The sequence below is a fragment of the Erpetoichthys calabaricus genome, chromosome 12 (assembly GCF_900747795.2).
Source record: "Erpetoichthys calabaricus chromosome 12, fErpCal1.3, whole genome shotgun sequence".
NCBI lineage: Eukaryota > Metazoa > Chordata > Cladistia > Polypteriformes > Polypteridae > Erpetoichthys > Erpetoichthys calabaricus.
The window spans coordinates 122,011,563-122,033,537 of record NC_041405.2 but is presented as its reverse complement, the minus strand read 5'-3'; the positions used below and the strand labels follow the sequence as shown (position 1 = coordinate 122,033,537).

General features: G+C 38.1%; 1 protein-coding gene across 1 annotated transcript; it reads left to right on the top strand.

Moving 5' to 3' along the window:
* Positions 1 to 3,069: 3,069 nt before the first annotated feature.
* On the top strand, positions 3,070 to 21,621 carry LOC114663137 (sodium- and chloride-dependent neutral and basic amino acid transporter B(0+)-like). Its single transcript, XM_051935401.1, has 10 exons — positions 3,070 to 3,116; positions 4,933 to 5,065; positions 6,584 to 6,724; positions 7,722 to 7,950; positions 8,693 to 8,818; positions 10,189 to 10,307; positions 12,611 to 12,710; positions 14,666 to 14,775; positions 20,315 to 20,482; positions 21,280 to 21,621. Exons 1-10 carry the CDS (start codon positions 3,070 to 3,072, stop codon positions 21,460 to 21,462), a joined length of 1,356 nt encoding a protein of 451 aa, XP_051791361.1. The 3' UTR covers positions 21,463 to 21,621.
* Positions 21,622 to 21,975: the final 354 nt, after the last annotated feature.

Genomic DNA, 21,975 nt, shown 5'->3' with positions numbered 1-21,975 from the left:
TTTGAAATAAAAAGAGAAGCTTAGGAAGGATATTCATCTTAACAACATTAATTCTTCCAGCTAGAGTGAGATGAAGGGTTGACCATCTATGCAAGTCTTGCTTATTTTTTTCCATACAGATGGCAAAATTTTATTGATAAAGAGCTTTATGTTTACTTGTGATGTTTACCCCTAGGTATTTAAACTGATCTGCAATAATAAAAGGGAAGGTGTCCAATCTAATATTGTGTGCTTGAGAACTCACTGGAAAGAGCACACTTTTATTCAAATTAATTCTGAGACCAGAGATCTTTTGAAATTTTGTAAGTGTGGTTAAGACTGCAGGTACAGTATTTTGTGGGTCTGATATATACAGTACCATATCATCTGCATATAGAAAAAATTTCTGTTCAAGTCCTTCTCTGATAATCCCCTTTATATGATAAGAATTTCTACAGTGACCTGCCAGTAGTTCAATGGCAATTGCAAATAGCAGTGGTGACAAGAGGCATCATTGTCTGGTACCACGTTCTAGTTTAAAGTAGTCTGAATAAATGTTGTTAATACAAACTGAAGCTTCTGGATTGGTATACAGTAGTTTGATCCATGCACAAATGTTCGGGCCAAACCCAAATTTCTCTAATGTAGTAAAAAGGTAGTTCCATTCAATCATATCAAATGCTCTTTCTGCATCCATTGATAATAGTATATCTGGGGTGTTTGACTTTGCAGGTGAATATGTTAGATTAAACAGGCGTCGAAGATTGGAAGCTAAGTGTCGGCCTTTAATAAATCCAGTTTGATCTTGTGATATTACAGAAGGCAGCACTTTCTCCATCTTTCGAGCTAGGACTTTGGAGAGTATCTTAACATCATTATTCAGAAGTGAAATTGGTCTGTATGATGCACATTGTAATAAGTCCTTATTTTGTTTAGGAAACACAGTGATTAATGCTTGCGAAAAGTTTGAGGTAGAATTTGATTGTCTCTAGCTTCTGTAAATGTTGCTAATAAGAGGGGAGATGGCTGAGTGGAGAATTTCTTATAAAATTTTACAGGGTAGCCATCAGGGCCTGCTGCTTTCCCACTCTGAAGTAACTTTATAGCATCTAGTAATTCTGATAGCGCCAGAGGTTTATCCAGTTTCTCTACACTAAAAGTATCTATTTGTGGTATCTGTAATGTATACAGAAATGCATTAGATTGTGTGTTGTCTTCTTTAAACTTAGTAGAATATAAGGATTTATAGCAGTATCTAAATGTGTGCATTATATTTTTATGGTCAATGATTTTATCTCTGTTCGTGTTGGTGATTGCTGGGATTGCATTGCAAACTTCTTGCTTGTGGATTTGTTGAGCTAAGAACTTATTAGCTTTCTCTCCATGTTCATAGTAATGATGTCTTCATTTAAAAATTAGTTGTTCAGTTTCTTTGGTTGTTAAGAGGTTGAGCTCTGAATGCAGAGCCTGCCTTTTCCTATGAAGAGCCTCACTTGGACACCTGGTATGTTCTTGATCTATTCTAGTAATTTCGCTGGTGAGCTCTGATACCTTCTTGGTTTCTAATTTATTTATATGGGAAAGATATTAAATAATCTGTCCTCTTAAGAAGGCCTTTAGAGTTTCCCAGAGTATTCCTGCAGAGACCTCTGAGGATGTGTTTGTCTCTAGGAAGAAACTGATTTGTTTTGATATAAATTCTGTACAGTTCTCTTCTGCTAATAGAAGTGGGTTAAGATGCCATCTGTGAGATGAGTATGTTGGGCATAATGATTTTAGCCCCAAGATCAGAGGGGCATGGTCGGAAATAACAATAGCGTCGTACTTGTAAGATTTAATAGTAGGCAAGAAATTATTATCTATAAAGAAATAATAAATTTTTGAGTAGCAATAATGCACTGGTGAGTAGAAGGAATATGTTCTTGAGTTTGGGTTTAGAAACCTCCAGGGGTCTGATAAGTTGTGGTCAGTTAAAAACTGTGTAATTATCTTTGCAGTGTTAGATGTCATCCCCCCGTGACAGGAGACCTACCTAAGAGTGGATTTAAAACACAATTAAAGTCCCCAGCCATTATAATTTTATGAGTGTTCACATTGGGAATGGATGCAAGTACATTTTGCATGAATTCCCTATCATCGACATTGGGTGCATAAACATTTATCAAAATCACTTTACAGTTAAATAAATTGCCCATGACAATCACATATCTCCCTTCAGGATCAGATACTAATATCTGATACTACAAATGAGACTGTTCTATGTATGAGATTTCCCACACCTCTAGTTTTCTTTGTAAAGCTGGAATGGAACATTTGGCCAGTCCAGTCTTTTTGCAGCTGGAAATGATCCTTGCTTAGTAAGTGGGTCTCCTGTAAAAATACAATTTTAGTGTTTAGACCTGTTAGGTGAGAGAATACTTTCTTTCTCTTTAATTCATAATTCAGGCCTTTAACATTCTAGCTCACAAAGTTAACTGTCCCATCATGGAGACATTGATTCTGAATTTTGTATGTCATTTTGTAGTCTTAACTGGAAGTGAGACAGCTTTAACCTTAATTTCCAATTTTCCCACAAGTTATTGCCATGCAGCCTATTGTTACGTTGGTAGTTATAATTATAAGAATTAAATGGATAGATTAGATATAGCTTGCCCTCTTTCTCTCACCCCCTTATCCCCCACCTCCCCATTTTGCCTCCCCACGTGAGGCTGGACCCCACTTCACAAAGTCCCAGTCCTCTGACATACCTAGAGACAGAGCACGTCCAAAACAAAACAAGCCCCCCAGAAGCAGCGTTTGAGGATTAAAAAGTAAAGATATCTACTGCCGATAAAGTCTAAATAATATAAGCATAAAATATAATCTTCAACAGTCTTGAAATATTGAGACAGTAAACCCAGGGAATGGTGTTAAAAAGTGGCCTTTGATAAGCATAGTAAACCCTAATGCAATAATAACAATAACAATAAACCAAGGGTATGATGTTAAACAGTCTCCTTTAGAATAGTAAAAAACAAAACACTTTAATTTCTTCCACACATATGCCTATAATTGTAGGCATAAACAAAAAGTGTCCAAGAAGAGAAAAAGATGTATAATTATGGTACAACTATCGTTACAAGCGGATCAGACAGCAGGTAATATCTTCTTGCCATGCCATGACAGGATGCGACTCACTATTTCAAAAAACTGTCGGGATCAGATTTCTTAACTCTTTTTCTGCTTTCTCCTTGGTGGAGAAGATGTAATATTTGTCTTGAATATCCACTTTCAGTCTGGCAGGATACAAGAGGCTGTATCTGATATTGGCTTTCCATAACCGATGTTTAATGTTGTTAAAAGCTGCACGTTTAGCAGCTGTTGAGGGTGAGTAGTCAAGGAAAATACGAATGTGGTTATTTTCAAATATAATCTCTTGTTTCTGTCTGAGAAGTGTGATTACATTAAGCTTAAATTGTAATCTCTCGAAGCGGACAATTAGAGTCCTAGGTTTAGAGGTATTTGATCCATGTATGCGATAAGATGCCGCTATCTCTATATCTGATTTAGTCCTCTCCAACTATTTTTGAGAATAGTTCGGCTACGAGTTCACTGGGTATGGACTTTCACAATTCTCCGGTAGACCTTTGATTCTAATATTATTCCTTCTGCATCCATCTTCCAGAGCTGCAAGTCTCTCTCCGAGTTTTTTGCATTCGGAATTCGCAGCTGTAGCTTTTCCATCGGCGGTAGATGCAAAATGATCCGCTGTTTCAATTCGAGTCATGAATGTCTGCTTAACGTCTTCCAGCTGATTGGCAAGTTCTCCCAGTTTAGATGCATTTTCCTGAATATGTTCCTCAATTTTTCCCAGCATACTTTTAAAGGTTGCATCAAAATGATTAAATGTACATTTTTCCAAGTCTTTATTATCCTACCGCAGCTCTTACATCTCCAGCCGTAGCTTCTCATTTGTCTTGAGCAAGCCATTTATTTCTTTCTTCATATTTTTCTGAATGACTTTCTTGAGCTCACTTATGACCATGCTGTGGCCAATGTTACGATCATTTCCTTCAGTATGGACAAATCGTTTCGGCTCTCATGCTCCGCGGGTGAGGTGGCAACCCCAGTTACAGTGGATGCCTCAGGCTCGCCAGGAGTAGATGAAAGCCCGGACTGCAAGGCCATTTCTAGTTTCAAGTGAACTTCTGGAATCAGCGAGCTGTTGTGACCTGCATCATTTGCACCTTCGCTCCCATTTTCGCTCTCAACTGGAGATGATGCAGTGGAGCAGTGACCTGGGAAGTTGTGCTTTTGCCTGCCTGTTCCAGGTCAGTCTCTGAAAGGCCGTACCTTGCACTTGGGCTTGATGCCTGTCTAGACTTGGGTGTAGCTTTAAGTTTCTGTTTCTTTCTGACCCCCATTCTTGTTACTCTTGTTTATATACTGTAGTAGAAACTTCTCAGGTTGGGTAAATACAGGATACCTCGGGATAATAAGAAATAAGAGAAAAAATAAAGCCGCTGCAATGGAGCTCCGCTTCAGACGTCTATCTCCCGTAACGGTTGAGACCAAAAACAAATGAGAAATTAAAGCAAAAAGGAGGCTTTTGAAGACATTGGAGTTCCTTAACGATTAAATGCCATCTGCTCCATTGGGCCCTTGAGCAAGGCCTTTAACGTGCAATTGCTCTGTCCTTGGTATGACGTTAATCTGCATCCAGGTCCTCCAACTTGCAGGGACAACCTGGGGGTTGGTGGCAGGATTGGCACTCCTGCCACAGTAAAAAAAATCTCACATTCTTCAGTGTGAAGCTGCAGTGTCACCCGTTGCATGGCTGCACTCACATCTTAATCTGGGAGGTTTGTTGTGTTGCCTTATATTGCATGTGTTGTATGTCCAGCTCCTAAAAGCAGGTTTTTATGTTGAACTCCTGTTTGCATATTTTAAATTTTATCTGTGTTACATTTTCAGCAAAGTAGCCCTTCGTCGATCGAGTGGATTAGATGAATCTGGAGGTGTTATCTGGCATCTTGCTCTCTGCCTCCTGCTGGCATGGATAATAGTTGGTGCTGCCTTGTTTAAGGGAATAAAGTCATTGGGAAAGGTATGATATATTTTATTTATGTAAATAGACTTTATTTTTGTTGTAAACCGAATTAAAAATAAAGAAAATAGAGCTTTCTTCTTTATATGGGAGAAGATAATCAAACTTTTTGTTGTAAATTGAATTAAAAATAAAGAAAATAGATATTTCTGCTTTATATGGGAGAAGATAATCTGGTTGTTTTGATCTCTGAATAGAAGATATTGAACTGTTAGAATAGTTAGAAAGATGGGATAAAAGCGTTATCTACCATTGAGATTCAGCAGTCATCCCCAGTCCCCCAAGGCCTTTCTCAGCTTTCAGCATGTACCTGTTCACACATAAGGTATTTTCCCACCATAGGAATAGGTGCTCGCCAACCCCTTCTAATCCCCCCAATTCGCTTCACATCATTGTGAAGAGGGGGACTGAGCACAACCCAAGGAGACACGGCCTCTTCTCCGAAACCACTGCTGATGTGTCGTGTGATCTGCACATCGTTTGCTTACCACTTCTCTACCTCCCACCAGCGCCACGCACCGTTGTGAGGAGTGTGGCTGAATGAAACACTATGCCATCTCTTTTCGCTGTTCCATTATTTTAGTAAGTAATAGTTTCCGTTTGTTTGCGCTACTGTGATGTTTTCACGCATTTCAACAAAACTTCTTACTTCAATTATCTGTAACCTGCTGTGAATGTGTATCATGGGACTTGCTTACAAAGGTTGCAAGTATAATCTGAAGTGCCTGTCTCGCAGGACTTGTGGCTTGCAGCTGTCTTGCAGCTGCTTCCGTTCCGCATGATCGGCATTTAGGGCGGCGCTTCTTATGTCTAAAAGCCTGTACAGCACCTGTCTTTTTGTCCTCAAACACTATGCGATCTCTGTATGCTTTGAGACTTTCGAATTTTCCTACTTCCATTATCTGAAACTTGCATGTGTAGCAAGGGACTTGCTTACAAAGGTTGCCAGTATGACGTTACGTGCGTGTCTCGCGGGAAGTGAAAGTGTCTCTCTCTTCTGAAGTGTCTCTCTGTCTCTCTTCAGAAGATCACGTCTTGTCACAAGTTTTTTTTTTTTTTTTTATATAACAGAGAGATTGGTTTCTGCATTACATTCATACCGCACAACAGGAACTATAACCTTCATGCAAAATGTGCAACTGTGCAAAGAAGAGTAATGGGGTAGAAAGTGATGCATGATCTGGAGTTCACTTATTGCTTCAAGGTAGCGCAGCACACCATCTTCACCCATAACTTTCCAAAGTACAAACAACTTTGTAAGATGGCTTCAGTGCTTGTGGTCAACCAGTCAGCACAATTCGTCACCTGAGACCCATACATGATAGTTCCTAGCATGGAGCAGGAGCTGAAAAAACTGTCAGAACTATAAAATGCCAAGTTTCAGTGGAGGGAATGCTACAAAAGTTCCTGAGCTTCTAAAAAGTTCTTGGTTCAAAAAAACGTTCATGCAGTTGGAAAGTGCCTGCAGATGATGTACATATGCAACACTAACTTACTTCTTGTCCTTGATGTTCCTAGGTGGTGTATTTCACAGCGACCTTTCCTTATGCTGTTTTGATCATCCTGCTGATACGAGGAGTAACTCTGGAAGGAGCTCGGGAAGGAATCGAATACTACATAGGAACTCATTCAGACATTTCAAAGCTGTCTGACGCTGAGGTACACCATGTGATTTGATATCCTTTTGTGAAAACAGCTTTTGATTTGAGTCTTAAGGCCTTTGCTTGTCTTCTTCTATGGATAAATGCAAGTTATTTTCACCATAAAACATACTATAAAGATGTTATAATATTTGTATTTTACAAATAAATTTAGAGGAGATTACATGGAGCTAGTAAATAAAATTTTATTAGCTACAAAAAAGTAGATGTTGTAAGAGACAGACACCCCAGTGTTTAGGGGTGCACCCCAGGAAAATATATACTGTTTGTTCTGGGATTTTTTAGGGAAGGGATAGTGGTAACATTTTGATTTTTTCAGAGCATATGTAACTAAGAATTTCACTTTACCCTGTACTTGTGGAAACGAAAAACCCTATAAACCTATAATGCCAAGATATTTCTAAAATTTCCATCAGCCCATTTTCTAAACCAGCATAGTTCAAGGCAAAGCAAATGGTGTAATGCTGTGACCAAGGCCTTGAACTTCAAACAGCTAACAACAATGTTGCTGTTGTGAGCTGGGGGCTGATCGCACCCCTAGAGAATACAGATGCTCCTGGGAAAACCCCTGAAAAATGTTGACCTTCACATTGCTCCTTACCTTTCTGGCGGCTCTGTCACGTGATAAGCCTCTCGTGCGGTACTCCACTTACTTAAAAAGCCTGTACGGGCTCCTGTCAGATTTGAAATTGATTTTTTTGCTTCTCCCTCTCTCTCTCTCTCTCAGACATTTCCTGCTCCTGACACGTACTCCTTTGAAGAAGAAGATACCTTTGCATACTTTTAATTGAGAGACAGAACTGTCATCTCTGTCCTGTCAAGGAGCACGTTTAAAACCTTTAAAAAAACCCTTAAAAAGTTATTGACCAGAGTACATAAACTGGCTCTGTATATCCCCTTAAACTGTTACTGAGTTTAGGCCAGATGCTCCCATGTAGCAGTAATCAGCCTTTAAGTTAACTTAATATTATATTTCCTTTTTTGTTGTTTTAAAGGTTTGGAAGGACGCTGCCACCCAGGTCTTCTTTTCCCTTTCTACTGCATGGGGAGGCCTTGTTGCCCTGTCTTCGTACAACAAATTCAACAACAACGGCTATTCAGATGCAATCATCATTTGTCTTACCAACTTCGCTACAAGTGTCTTTGCTGGATTTGCCATCTTTTCTGTCCTTGGGCACATTGCTCGTATATCACATAAGCCTGTGTCTGAAGTCGCCCAATCAGGTATTGGGACTACTCTGTACTCTCATTAAGAAAGGAATTAAGTTGTCTATTTAATTGATCAATTGTTATTAAAAAATATTCTTTATAGAAATAAAAGGCAGTGGAAGCACATAGTTGTACATTGTTTAGTACAGATACACAGATTCAGTGTCTTGCGTTCAGATCACATGCCTGATCAGTTTTTGTGTGGAACATCTCCCTAGTGAGATGTCAATACACCTATTTTCCTCACAAATCCCAAAGATGTGCAAGTTAGATTAACAAGAGATTATAAAGTGGCTTCATGCGGGCCCTATCATGGACAGATACCTTATCCAGAACTGATTCTAGTAACCATAAATGTTCTCTTTTAAAGTTAGTGGACACTTTATTTGGGCTGGAATTCCATCCAGTGTTGGTTCCTACAGTGCACCTAGTGCTGCAGTTATAGCCTATTGCTCTCCACAACTCTATATTAGGAAAAAGACGATGCACAAACTAGATGAATTGTTAATTCTAAATTGTAAATCTGACACTTCATACTATTCTGATATTTGCTACCTCTACATCAGTTCTCAAGAAAGTGATTGGACTAAGTGTCAGTGAAAGTCTGCCATGTATAACTAAACTTTTGACCTAAGTTATAGTATGTCTTGAATTTTCCTGGACTCCTCTATTCTAGACTGCTCCTTCTTAGAGCCGCCTTTCACCTCTGCTGAAATGGAATATATTTGACTTTACCCAATTCTTTTTATCTCTTTAGGCTTTGGCTTGGCTTTTATTGCATGTCCAGAAGCCCTAGCAAAGTTGCCCGTATCCCCACTGTGGTCTGTCCTTTTCTTCTTTATGCTACTGACGCTCGGTCTCGGCACTCAGTTTACAATAATTCGTAAGTGTCCCAGTTTGTAATGGTTTGCATATTATTCTGTCCTGATATGTGATTTGTTATCTATAACTGCTCATTTTTTGTCTACCTGAACATATCAGTGTAGGCGGCCATTTTTAGTTTCCATCTGAGGTGCCTTTCTAGGTTCTCCCCACTTTCACATGAATTTTTAGTTGGAATACTCCCCTAAAAACCCATTACCCCTTCATCCTGGTTCAAAAACTGGTAATATGATTAGAATTCAGTTCTTGTTTAGAAACCTGCAATACAAGTACAGGTGCATTATGTGGTTGTGCAGGAAATTGATTACATCTTCAGCATCAGAGATGGATTTTCCAGTCTATCCACATTTAGAGAAATGTGGTACAAGTGCATATCATTATTTAGCAAATCTGAGTGTGATGTCACACTGATGACAATCAAATTGATGCCTGGGTAAAAGAATCAGGAGATGAGGAAAGGAGAAGATCTAGAAGTGTTTAATATTGCCTGACATTTCAGTCCAGCCTGCCTTTCACTTAATTCAGTAATTCAGAACTCCATTCTCTATGTCAGCTGGCAATAGGGAAAATAGTCATCTTGCTCTTAGATTGTCCTCTTTCCATTTAAGTATAAAAGCCCATGAGAATGCCCACGCATTCCGTATTGATTTCTTTATCATTATAATATACAGTAGCTACTCAGTGTTATGCTGAATCCACAGGAAAAAAGGTCAGTCCTACTATAATGGTGGTGTGACCACACATTGTAGGCCACATTCTCAGTCTTCATCTGTTCTGTAATTATGTTCTCCCATTTTGACCACTGCATTTCATTAGTGAATGTAAAAACCTGCTGCTGAGTCAGGACTAAAATAGAATACTAAGCTGTCTCTCTATAGGAAGAGGCTGTAATTATCTAATAACAAAAATGGCAAAGCGTGCTGATGAGAAGAATGGAAATCAGGACTCTCTTAACCAGCATCATTGGCCCCGGGGCAAAGTAGTGTGCTGGGGCCCCTGTTTTGATAGAAAAACAGAAACATGCATAGGCATCAGAAACATTGTGGGCCCCTATGGTCCTGGGGCCCCCGGCCATTGCCCATTGTGCCCATACGTTAAGGCGGCTCTGATGAAAATGGCTGAATTTTCCTATAGTGCTTTAGTAAAGTGTGTAATAACAGATAAGACAAGAGAAATGGAAGTTATAGAAAAGGGTAAAACCTGTCTGGGTTGAGTGACATCCAAAATTGTGTCAGAACCAACTCGGGGTTGCTATCTTTCATATCGAGTAGACAACACTGGTTAGAGGTCATCTAAGCACATATTGCTTCATGAAAAACTCTTGAATATTTTTTCTGGAGTTGCAGTAAATGAATGCTTATCTTTTCCTAGAAACCATTACATCAGTGCTACAAGATGAATTTCCCAAGTACCTTTGTTCAAGGAGAGTCCTCATTACAGTAGTTGCCTGTGTTGTGCTTTATCTTCTTGGCCTGCCCTGTGTAACTGGGGTAAGTAAATCTTTTGAGTTAACCTGATGGGGGGGTAGGGAGAAGGAACAATTTAATATGGAAAATGGTTAAGTTGTCAAAAATGATGCTGTTATTACCAAGTAGCTGATAATGTAATTAAAACTGACGGTGATGTCTTGTAATGACTAAGGAAGTGCACTTCTGATCTCAAGGCTGAAGGTTTAAAATCACATCCCTGGCTCTCTAGGTGATACTGAACGTGTTACTTCTGCCACCGGTGCAGTAGCAGTTAGGAAGTAAGGATAGATTTTAAGAGCTATACCATTTAATCTTCATTATAGAAGATCATCATTATAAAGTGCCTTTCACTGCATTGCCCATCGCAAAGTGATTTTCCATAAGCAACACAAAACTGCAAGATAATTAAAATATAAGGCAACCACAGATGTTCTGAAGTTTATTATAACATGACACAGATTGCCTTTTCTTGACAAAATCTATCACTAAACAGCCCATTAACAAATAAGTCATGATTTGAAGGAATGTAAGGTGATAATTCAGCTATACTACTAATTTGCTGAGGTACACCATGTGTGATTTGATATCCTTGTGTGAAAATTATAGCTCCCACTTTTGATTTTTATTAATATGCTAAATTAAAATAATTTTTCACTCAATCAATTGTTCTTCATTTAATAAGACACGGCTTGATATGAATGTTTTTAATATACTAATACTACAAAATCTTAGAATGGAAAGATGCTCTGAAGTGTCTTCTGAACAAACCTGGAAAGTGTTTTGTAGCAGTTGCTACATAACATATTTAAAATACAGGCAAACTGTTTTCAAGGTCAAAAAAATAACTAACCATAATTTGTGGTGAATATCCTCAAATATGATCTGAAGATCTGTAAGGTGATAATTCAGCTACACTACTAATTCACTTGTTCTAAAAATAAAAAGTCATACATCTTTCCATTTCCCAAACTTTTGTAATCCAGTTTTAGATTAACAGAGATCAGATGTTCCAGGTTTAACATAAGCACCAAATTGTTCCAAGGTACAGTCACACTTACTCTTACCAGGCCATTTTGGAGTGATCAGTTAACTTGCATATCTGTGGTATGGGAGGAAATCGGAATAGCCAAAGAGAAAAACCCTAACAATCTCCACAAATATTACCTTATTACCACAAATCTCCATTTAATATTGTTTTTTGTATCAGTATGCTGATGCTGGAGTATGTGAATTTCCCCTTGGGATTAAAAAGGTATCTATCTATCTATCTATCTATCTATCTATCTATCTATCTATCTATCTATCTATCTATCTATCTATCTATCTATCTATCTATCTATCTATCTATCTATCTATCTATCTATCTATCTATCTATCTATCTATCTATCTATCTATCTATCTATCTATCAAAGGCCATGATTGTGAGAAAAACTGATCTAAAGTACCTGGAGCTGTAAGAAAGCAGTACTAGCTACTGTACCCCCTTGCCACATTAAACAAATTCAGGTAGTACATGTGTCTGGGAAAACATTCTGTGATATAGAAGTATGTCTTATGAAGTACAAATCATAATATAAAAAGGAAAAGTAGTTCATATCAAGATGTGAATACCAATAAATAGGCAGACCAAAAAAAAAAAAATAATACACAAAACTAAGTGAATGTGGCAGATGACTGAAGAAAGTAATTAGGGCCTCCAAGTTAAATGACTGATGAACAAAATTTTAGTGTGAATTTATCATTTTTACTATTTGTACATTTTTGCCACTATAGAAAGTAAATCATGTTAAGTGGCACTGCACACAGCAAGGGGCCCAAGGTAATTCAAACACCTTGTGTTATTTATTTGGTATCATTTCAATGTGCTAATTTTAATTAGATTATGGAAATATTTATTTATTTATTGCTGGTAGAGTAGTTAGCCCCATGGATCCAGTGTCCTGGGTTTAAATCGTGCTCCAGGTTATTGTCTTTGTGGAGTTTGGATGTTGTCCCCATATCTGTGTGAGTTTTCCCCAGGGACCCCCAGTTTTTCTCCCAAATGCCAACTGACATGCAGGTCAGACAAACAGAAAAACAGGTGACCCTAAATTGGTCCAAAGAATGTGTGGATGTATGATAGATAGATAGATAGATAGATAGATAGATAGATAGATAGATAGATAGATAGATAGATAGATAGATAGATAGATAGATAGATAGATAGATAGATAGATAGATAGATAGATAGATAGATAGATAGATAGATAGATAGATAGATAGATAGATAGATAAGGAATGTTGTATCAATGTTGTATTAATTCATCATGGATGTCTTCCATAGGCTGGAATCTACTGGGTGAATTTAATTGATCACTTCTGTTCTGGATGGGTACCTCTAATAGCTGCTGTCTTGGAACTCGTTGGGATAATCTACATCTATGGTAAAATAAACTTATTTGTAAACCTCTTTGTCAGGCTTATTTTTAACGGCTGATAATGAGCTCAGTGTGTATGTTCAAATGCCCCTTGTGAGAAATTAGATTTTTTTTCATTTTGATTTATTGAAGCTACTGTAAGAATTACTGATTGTAATAGCAAATATTTTTTTTTAATAATTTGTGTGTTATAGACCAAGGTCATTTTAGTATACACTGTTAGTGAAAAGAATGGGCATGTCCAGAAATTTTCATGTTTTTGATTGAAATTGATCCCTTTTTATCAAAATACCATTACATTCCATTTTAAAATATAGCCAAGACATTACTAGTGTTTTTAATGACTGTTGCTACTTGGATAAGCTAAGGGAGTTGACCATTAGGACACTGAAGGAATTGCTGCTGAAAATGGAGCTTTGGAGTCCATCCATTTTCCAACCCACTGAATCCGAACACAGGGTCACGGGGGTCTGCTGGAGCCAATCCCAGCCAACACAGGGCACAAGGCAGGAACCAATCGTGGGCAGGGTGCCAACCCACCGCAGGACACACACAAACACACCCACACACCAAACACACACTAGGGCCAATGTAGAATCGCCAATCCACCTAACCTGCATGTCTTTGGACTGTGGGAGGAAACCGGAGCGCCCGGAGGAAACCCACACACACACGGGGAGAACATGCAAACTCCACGCAGGGAGGACCCGGGAAGCAAACCCAGGTCCCCAGATCTCCCAACTGCGAGGCAGCAGCGCTACCCACTGCGCCACCGTGCCGCCAGCTTTGGAGTCATATGTGAATAATAAATAACAAAAATCATAAATTTCTAGCAGTAATAGCCATATTATTAATGTTGTACCTGTATTTCTAAGTCAATTTCATGGTATCTTGATAAAAAGACATTACTTTCTATCAAAATCATGAAAATATCTTAAGTATGTTCAAACTTTATATATGAGACATCTTTTGAGGCGCAAGTCAACAGATTAGATTATCTCAAGATGGCAATGGAACCCATTAAGAGGAAACCATTACTGGAAGAGGCAGGTCCAGGAAACCATGACCCAGAAGTGACACCACTGGTGCTTCCTGTCGTCATTAGACAACAGTGCCAACCCTCGACTTAGGGTGGAATTACCATTAAATGAGCCCCCAAGCGCACATGTATGACACCTTACACATATACCTGTATACATACAACTGTCAAAGCATACAAGAAAAATGGTGTTGTTACCATCAAATTCATTAAAGACGATGGATACAAATAAATGAATAGCTTTATTGTGCATACAGACATAAATGTAATTTTTAGGCGCTTGTAGTCTTGTAGGTTATTAACCTGTAAATGTAAGTAAATAACATATGGTAAAGGCAATTTGCAATCAAGAAGAAGAAAACGAATTAAGGTCATTGAACAAAATGTTACCTCAGGTGTCCATTGTGATTAGAAAATGGAAGGTAAAAATCCAGGTGGTCTCTCATTGCCACTCGGGTCTTTCTTCGGTACTCAGTGGAGCCCAGTGTTCACGACTGTGGTGGGCTCATCTGGTGGTCTAACTTTGGAGTCTCCCAGCAGTGAGTTTGTTGTCTTTCATTTCCTCTGAGGTCCATTTTCAAAGCCAAAAGTACAGTGATGTCATGCATAACTTTCAGGACACAGAGAGAAAAAAAGAAAAAATAGCTGAATGTATACAAGCTTGTTTAACAGGAGAATTTCTAAAGACCTAAAAACCTGACTCAATTGAAACTTTCTGCCATTCTGTGGATATGAAGAGATAGGAGTTAAATAAAAGTTGGAAATACTACTGTGTAAATACGTTTTTCTCATTAGCATCTTTTGCTATTTTTGTGGGTCAAGGCCAAATCAAATCCTTTTGGTTTTTGTTTCATAAGTTTTATAAAACTGTTATGTGAAAAGTTTTGCTATCTCATTTTGCTTCTGCTCATTTGTTCTCCAGGAGGAAATCGATTCATCGAGGATATTGAAATGATGATTGGCAAGAAAAACTGTTATTTCTGGTTGTGGTGGAGAGCTTGCTGGTTTTTCATTTCTCCCTGTTTACTTACGGTGAGTACTGCATTTGAGGTTTATTTTAAAATGGAACAATTCATAATATTGGAGATGTAAAAGTGAGGATCATTCAGACAGGTGCTGTCCATCTCCAAACAGAAAAATCGGGAGTGGTTTCCCCTCAACTTTCTCATACAGTATACTCAGATATGGGGATGGACATTTGAGGAGTAAACCGCAAGACAATGATTATATTTTTATATTATGTATATTAAGGAACCATCAACAACAAATCAAATCAAATTAATAATATATTAAACAATTATTATAAAAGTAAAGTTGAATAGTTGCATGAGTAAAAGGTTAAGTACCACTTCCGGTTAGCGGAAATAGCCTAAAAGTTGATAGAAATCTACGTTTTGTACCTAATACTTGTATGCAAAATTTGGTTGACCGAAGTGAAAGTGTACTCAAGTTATCATGTTTACACACACACACACACACACACACACGCACAAGCACACACACAGAAAATCACACAAAAATAATTCCAAAAATGGTTTTTTCAGTCTTAGGATTCAACCTCTAAGCATATTCAACTGAAAATACTGTAACTATGAGTGAGATGCATTTCTTGTTAAAATGAAAGCTTATTTTGTTATTTTCTGAGATGAACAGACCCAAACCTATCTTGGGTCAAGTTTGAATTAAGCACTATAAATGTACAGTGTGTGCTAAAACTGCAGAACAAATCTTCCCAGTCTCTGACCTAACATTGGTACTGCAAAAGCTTCTTATTTGTAATATGGTATTTTGTATTGTATTCATTTGTGGTTAATTTGTACAGTCCTGAATTTCATGCCAGCTTAAGGGAAATTTCATATTGTCTTTTTTTGGGTTGTATGCCCCCACCCCTATATTGAGGCATAAATAAACAAAATGGTAAAATTTCAGCGCTCAACTCCACTAAATGAGGACACTCATCTGTCAGGATCATTAGCAAAAATTGGTATTTAAATTATAATAATTAAAAAATACATTTTAAAAATAAAAGCCGACTATTGTGCAAATTGTTGTTTATTACAGTGGTTGTGGCTGTAGCTTTATTTATCACAACCTGGCATGTACTTTAGCAATGTATACGACACAACCCACATACCAAAAATGGTCAGCAATGAGCCCCTTCAAATACCACAGAATAATTCATACCTGGGAAATAATACGTCACATATAAAATTCAAGCAGAGCTTACTGGGATCATACTTGTAGACATAAGTCTTAAGAATTAGTAAGTTGTAATACCATTGTACATAAATATTAAGAATAAGTAAGTTGTAATGAGATTGTACAGCAACACATTTTACGAGGCTCATTCCACCTCTCGGTGAGTGTGATGTACTGTATAAAGTGTCCATTCTCAGATGGGAAGTGTTCCACTCAGAAAATAATGAAGCAATCCTCCTCTCCATTTAGACTTCGCCCCAAACATAAACCTCTCAAGTGTGTCCTGTGCTTTGGTAAAGTTTTTCGTATTCTAAGACTTCTAGCTTTTCCATTAATAAGTTACTGTCTGAAATTAACTATTTTCCCATGCTCCAGTTAAACATAAATCAAATGAGGTTTTTATTCATTCTCCCTCACTTCAAAAACATTAACATTTAACTTGTATTGGTTGCAGCAGAAAAATGTCACAAGGGATATTTCCAAATGAAATCTTTGTAGATATACAGTACTTCACCTCCCTTTTAATACCACATTTAATCTGTGCATTTTGTTGAAGGTTAAGACTCCTTTCTGTTTTTAAAATAGTTTTTAATTTTTTAAGGTAGAACTCTATACAGTACAGTAATTTTGTATTTTTGTATTTTGTGCTTTTCACTTTATAACTGAAATTATATTATCACTAAAACTCTCTATATTATGTCTTTGACTTGTAACTCTCCTTTGCATTATAAGTAAGCTGTCATGCAGAGACTTAAAGTTCCTCTTAAATATTAAGTAATACAGTCATATGAAAAAGTTTGGGAACCCCTCTTAATTCTTTGGATTTTTGTTTATCATTGGCTGAGCTTTCAAAGTAGCAACTTCCTTTTAATATATGACATGCCTTATGGAAACAGTAGTATTTCAGCAGTGACATTAAGTTTATTGAATTAACAGAAAATATGCAATATGCATCATAACAAAATTAGACAGGTGCATAAATTTGAGCACCCCAACAGAGATATTTAATCAATACTTAGTTGAGCCTCCTTTTGTAAATATAACAGCCTCTAGATGCCTCCTATAGCCTTTGATGAGTGTCTGGATTCTGGATGGAGGTATTTTTGACCATTCTTCCATATAAAATTTCTCCACTTCAGTTAAATTTGATGGCTGCCGAGCATGGACAGCCTGCTTCAAATCATCCCATAGATTTTCAATGATATTCAAGTCAGAGTACTGTGATAGCCATTCCAGAACATTGTACTTCTCCCTCTGCATGAATGTGTTTTGGGTCATTGTCTTGTTGGAATATCCAACCCCTGCGTAACTCCAACTTTGTGACTGATGCTTGAACATTATCCTGAAGAATTTGTTGATATTGGGTTGAAATCATCTGACCCTCGACTTTAACAAGGGCCCCAGTCCCTGAACTAGCCATACAGTCCCACAGCATGATGGAACCTCCACCAAATTTAACAGTAAGTAGCAGGTATTTTTCTTGGAATGCGTTGCTCTTCTTCTGCCATGCAATGTGCTTTTTCTTATGACCAAATAACTTAATTTTTGTCTCTTCAGTCCAAAGCGCTTTGTTCCAAAATTTATCTGGCTTGTCTAAATGAGCATTTGCATACAACAAGCGACTCTGTTTGTGGCGTGAATGCAGAAAGGGCTTCTTTCTCATCACCCTGCCATACAGATGTTCTTTGTGCCAATTGCACTGAATTGTAGAACGATGTACAGATACATCATCTGCAGCATGATGTTCTTGCAGGTCTTTGGAGGTGATCAGTGGGTTGTCTGTAGTATTTTTCTTGGCCTGCCTGACCTGCTGGGTTTAACAGCAACTGTGCATTCATTACAGTTGAAAATGACAGTTAAAACCTCTGAGATAGGTTTTTGTAGCCTTCCCCTTAACCATCATACTGAACAATCTTTGTTTTCAGATCTTTAGAGAGTTGCTTTGAGGATCCCATGCTGTCACTCTTCAGAAGAGAGTCAAAGGGAAGCACAACTTGCAACTGACCACCTTAAATACCTTTTCTCATGATTGGACACACCTGTCTATGAAGTTCAAGGCTTAACGAGCTAATCCAACCAATTTGGTGTTGCAAGTAATCAGTATTGAGCAGATACACGCATTCAAATCAGCAAAATTACAAGGGGACCCAAATTATTGCAGAGCCAGTTTTTCACATTTGATTATAAATACTGCTTCACTAAAAATCTTTGTTCGGAAAACACCCCAGTACTCAGATGTTCCTAGGAAATGAAAGACATATCACTGTTATCTTTTTTGTTGAAAGTAGAGTAGATTATTATGCAGGCTGAGAGGGGTTCCCAAACTTTTTCATATAACTCTATCTATCTATCTATCTATCTATCTATCTATCTATCTATCTATCTATCTATCTATCTATCTATCTATCTGTCTGTCTGTCTGTCTGTCTGTCTGTCTGTCTGTCTGTCTGTCTGTCTGTCTGTCTGTCTGTATTTATAGATAATAATAATAATCCAAAGATATTTTATAAAGAGAGCTCCATGTAGAATTCATACTAGAGTGAATCCACCGAGAGTTTCTTTCCACAACAGACTCTTTAGTATCACAATGCCTCAGTTGAGTTTTGCCCAACAGTTTAAAAATACGGCCAGAGGAGGCAACTCAAAATGCAATGCAGGATAGTATTTTATACTGGTTGTGCCAGTTAGGAATGCATTCAATAAAGTATATAACATTACAACATTACAAATGAGATGTTGAAACAGCAAACTTAAAAGCAAAAGTACTGATGCCATCTTACTTGGGTTTGATTGATACAATCTTCTCTGGCTTGTTGCAGTGGGATCCTTCAGCATTATGTTGTGCTGGGTGAAGTTCTGTTGCTTGTGCACTTGCAGGCTTATCTGTTATGAATCAAAGATAATGTGCTCCAATGTGAAAACCAGTGCCTCTCCTAAATGTAACCTGGTGCCAATTTTGCTTCGTGGTTGAGTTGCTTATATATTCAGTGCGTCAACGTGCGCCTCAATAACCCGGTTATCCACGGAAACCTAATTTCTAAAATGCCACGTAAACCCTCATTCTGGTTATAGAAATAAGGTTATTGGCCTCTGAGAAACCTGGTAGATTCCTCAGCGAATAACACAGTTAGTGGGCATGTAAACCCTTACCCAAATTACTGTTAGTTTTTGTAGTTTTCTCTTGAACGTTGCACTCCGTCAGCCTGCTATTGTGTAGCGCTGCACATGCTTACAGCAGCCACAGGTAGAAGCGTCCACAAAATAAATTCCAGGTGGCAAATGTACAAGCGATTGCATTGTTCCTTCTCCTGGCTGGAATAATCTGTCACAACAACATTACGTTGTCCAATTACTTTTTTAAAGTAACGAGTAACCTCACAAACAAAATACTTTTTTTGTAATAAAAATACCTGCATTAGTATTTTTACAGGAGTGGTATGCTGTAAGACAAGAAGCACACATAACGGGCCGTTTGCAGGGAGCAATTACAAAGTCAAAGCAGGACTGAGTGTGCTGTGTGTAATCTGGTAACAGAAACATACAAGTAACGCGTCAGTTTGACTAAACATTTTTACAAATCACAAGAAAATGACCATAGATGTCATACTTATTTTCATATTCACGGTTGCCGATGATGATGTTGTTTTAACTCTTTCTTTCTTTTTTTTTTTTTTTTTGCAATAAAAAATAATAACATGAATAATAATGACTTGTTGCCATCAGATGGCTCTCCAGTCGCCCAAGCCCTGACACAGACACACATTTTGCCACACAGCACACGTTTATTATAGTGGGGAAGCACTTTTCCCTTGCTCCCCATCGCAGCACGGTTCCAAAGCTGACCTAGCACCAATACAAATAAGACACAGTGCTTTCTTCTTCTTCTTTCTCTTTCTCTTCTTCGCTCCGCCCTTGCTCCTCATCTGGCAAGCTTCGTCCTCTTCCACCCGACTCTGACACCCCGGTTGAAACGAGGTGGCTCCTGTCATCGTGTTCCTGGGAGTGCTTCCAGTGTCGTGTCCTTATGACCTGCGGGAGACCTATACACAAGTGCTCAACAATCGTTGCAGCACCCCCTGGCCATCCACACAGAACCCAGCAGGGCTGTAGCAAACTCTAACTTCCAGCGTGCCCTGCGGGAATCTATGGCGACGTATTGGTTCGGGGGAGGCAATGCCCTTTATAAGCTACCTCCCCCTGTCCTTCCATTCGGGAAGCCTGCCGCCTCTTTCAGTCTACAAAGGTATTCCAAATACTGTGTATATTTAATTAGAAAAGTTTTAATGTCAACAATTACAGTTTTCAAAGTGTATATGACCTTTTTAGAAGTCAAGACTAATACAACTTTTTTTTTTTATATATATATATTCAGATCATATTGGTGTGGTCCATGGTAAAATTCTCAACACCTTCATATGGACCTATTCTCTATCCAGTATGGGGAACGGTGCTTGGATGGTTTATGATAGCCTTCTGCATCATCTGGATTCCCATATTTGCTGTTTTCAATTTTGCAAAAGCAAAGGGAGGCATATTCGAAGTAAGTCTAGAAACTAAAATTAAAGAGAATGTCTGCTGTTTGTATTTTCTGCATCTTAGTGGGCTTATATGTAGACCACTACCAACTAACTAAGTGAAGAATTTAACAGCTACTGTTAGTATGTGAATAATTTATAATGAATACTTTATAACATGGACAGCACAGTGGCGCAGTGGTAGCGCTGCTGCCTCGCAGTAAGGAGACCCGGGATCACTTCCCAGTTTCTCCCTGCGTGGAGTTTGCATGTTCTCCCCGTGTCTGCATGGGTTTCCTCCGGGGTGCTCTGGTTTCCTCCCACAGTCCAAAGACATGCAGGTTAGGTGTACTGGCGATCCTCAATTGTCCCTAGTGTGTATGTGTGTGTGTGTGTCTTGCTCTGGGTTGGCGCCCTGCCTGGGATTGGTTCCTGCCTTGTGCCCTGTGCTGGCCAGGTTTGGCTCTGGCAGACCCCCATGACCCTGTGTTAGGATATAGAGGGTTGGAGAATGACTAACTGATTTTATAGCATGTGAACCGCAGAGTCAACATTATTCAAATAGTATTGCTTTGAATGAATTGTCTTTGTGTTTGGTTAAACCATGTACCTTACATTTGACATTTCGTAATATAATTTTAATATATTCAATGAATAAGAAGGTAATGTTGCATGGTAGCTGGAGACACACCTGTAATTTTGACTATCCTATAGAATTAAGTCTCATTGTGGATTTTTAAGCAGGCAAGATTATGAATATTTAAAAAAAGTTTTAAAACAAAGAAAAATAAAATATTTTGATATTTCTCTTTTTCCAAAACAGCGCCTCAGACAAATTTCTTCTCCTACACCTGACTGGGGTCCTTACCTTGAATGCCACCGTGGTGAAAGGTACAAGAATCAGGAGAGTTCACAGAGGATTCAGCAATCCAAGCAGAATGAAAATGATTTATCGGTTGTTTATACTAATGAGATGATAATGATTTCATCGCCAAACTGTGATTAGATGCGCGTGTAGGAGGCTACCAAAGAGATTATTGTAGAAACCATCACCAGCAAGGAGTCAGATATGGTGAGATCTGAAGCCAGTGGGCAATCTAATGGGATAAATCACAAAAAGAAAATGTCATCTCTATGTGACACACATACAGCATGTATTCATTGGCGCAAAATATTACTGCGTTTTGTGCATAATTTATTTTAAATCATATGCTTAGCCTAAAGATCAAAAATATTTTGGACTGACAACAAAATTATTTAGTATGAAGAAATAATAATTTTATCATTTTTACTGTAAAATTTAAAGACAGTTAATACAGGTAAAATTCCATTATAACGAATATTTTTACAACGGAATTTTCATTACAACAAAGTATTTTTATGGTCCTGACAGCTTCCACATATGATGCGAGTCTATAGAAATTTCGTTACTACGAAGTACATTCAGCAGATACTTTCATTATAACGAAGTGCACAAAAGACCTTGAAATGCCTGAATGAATCATCCACAGAGCAGTTA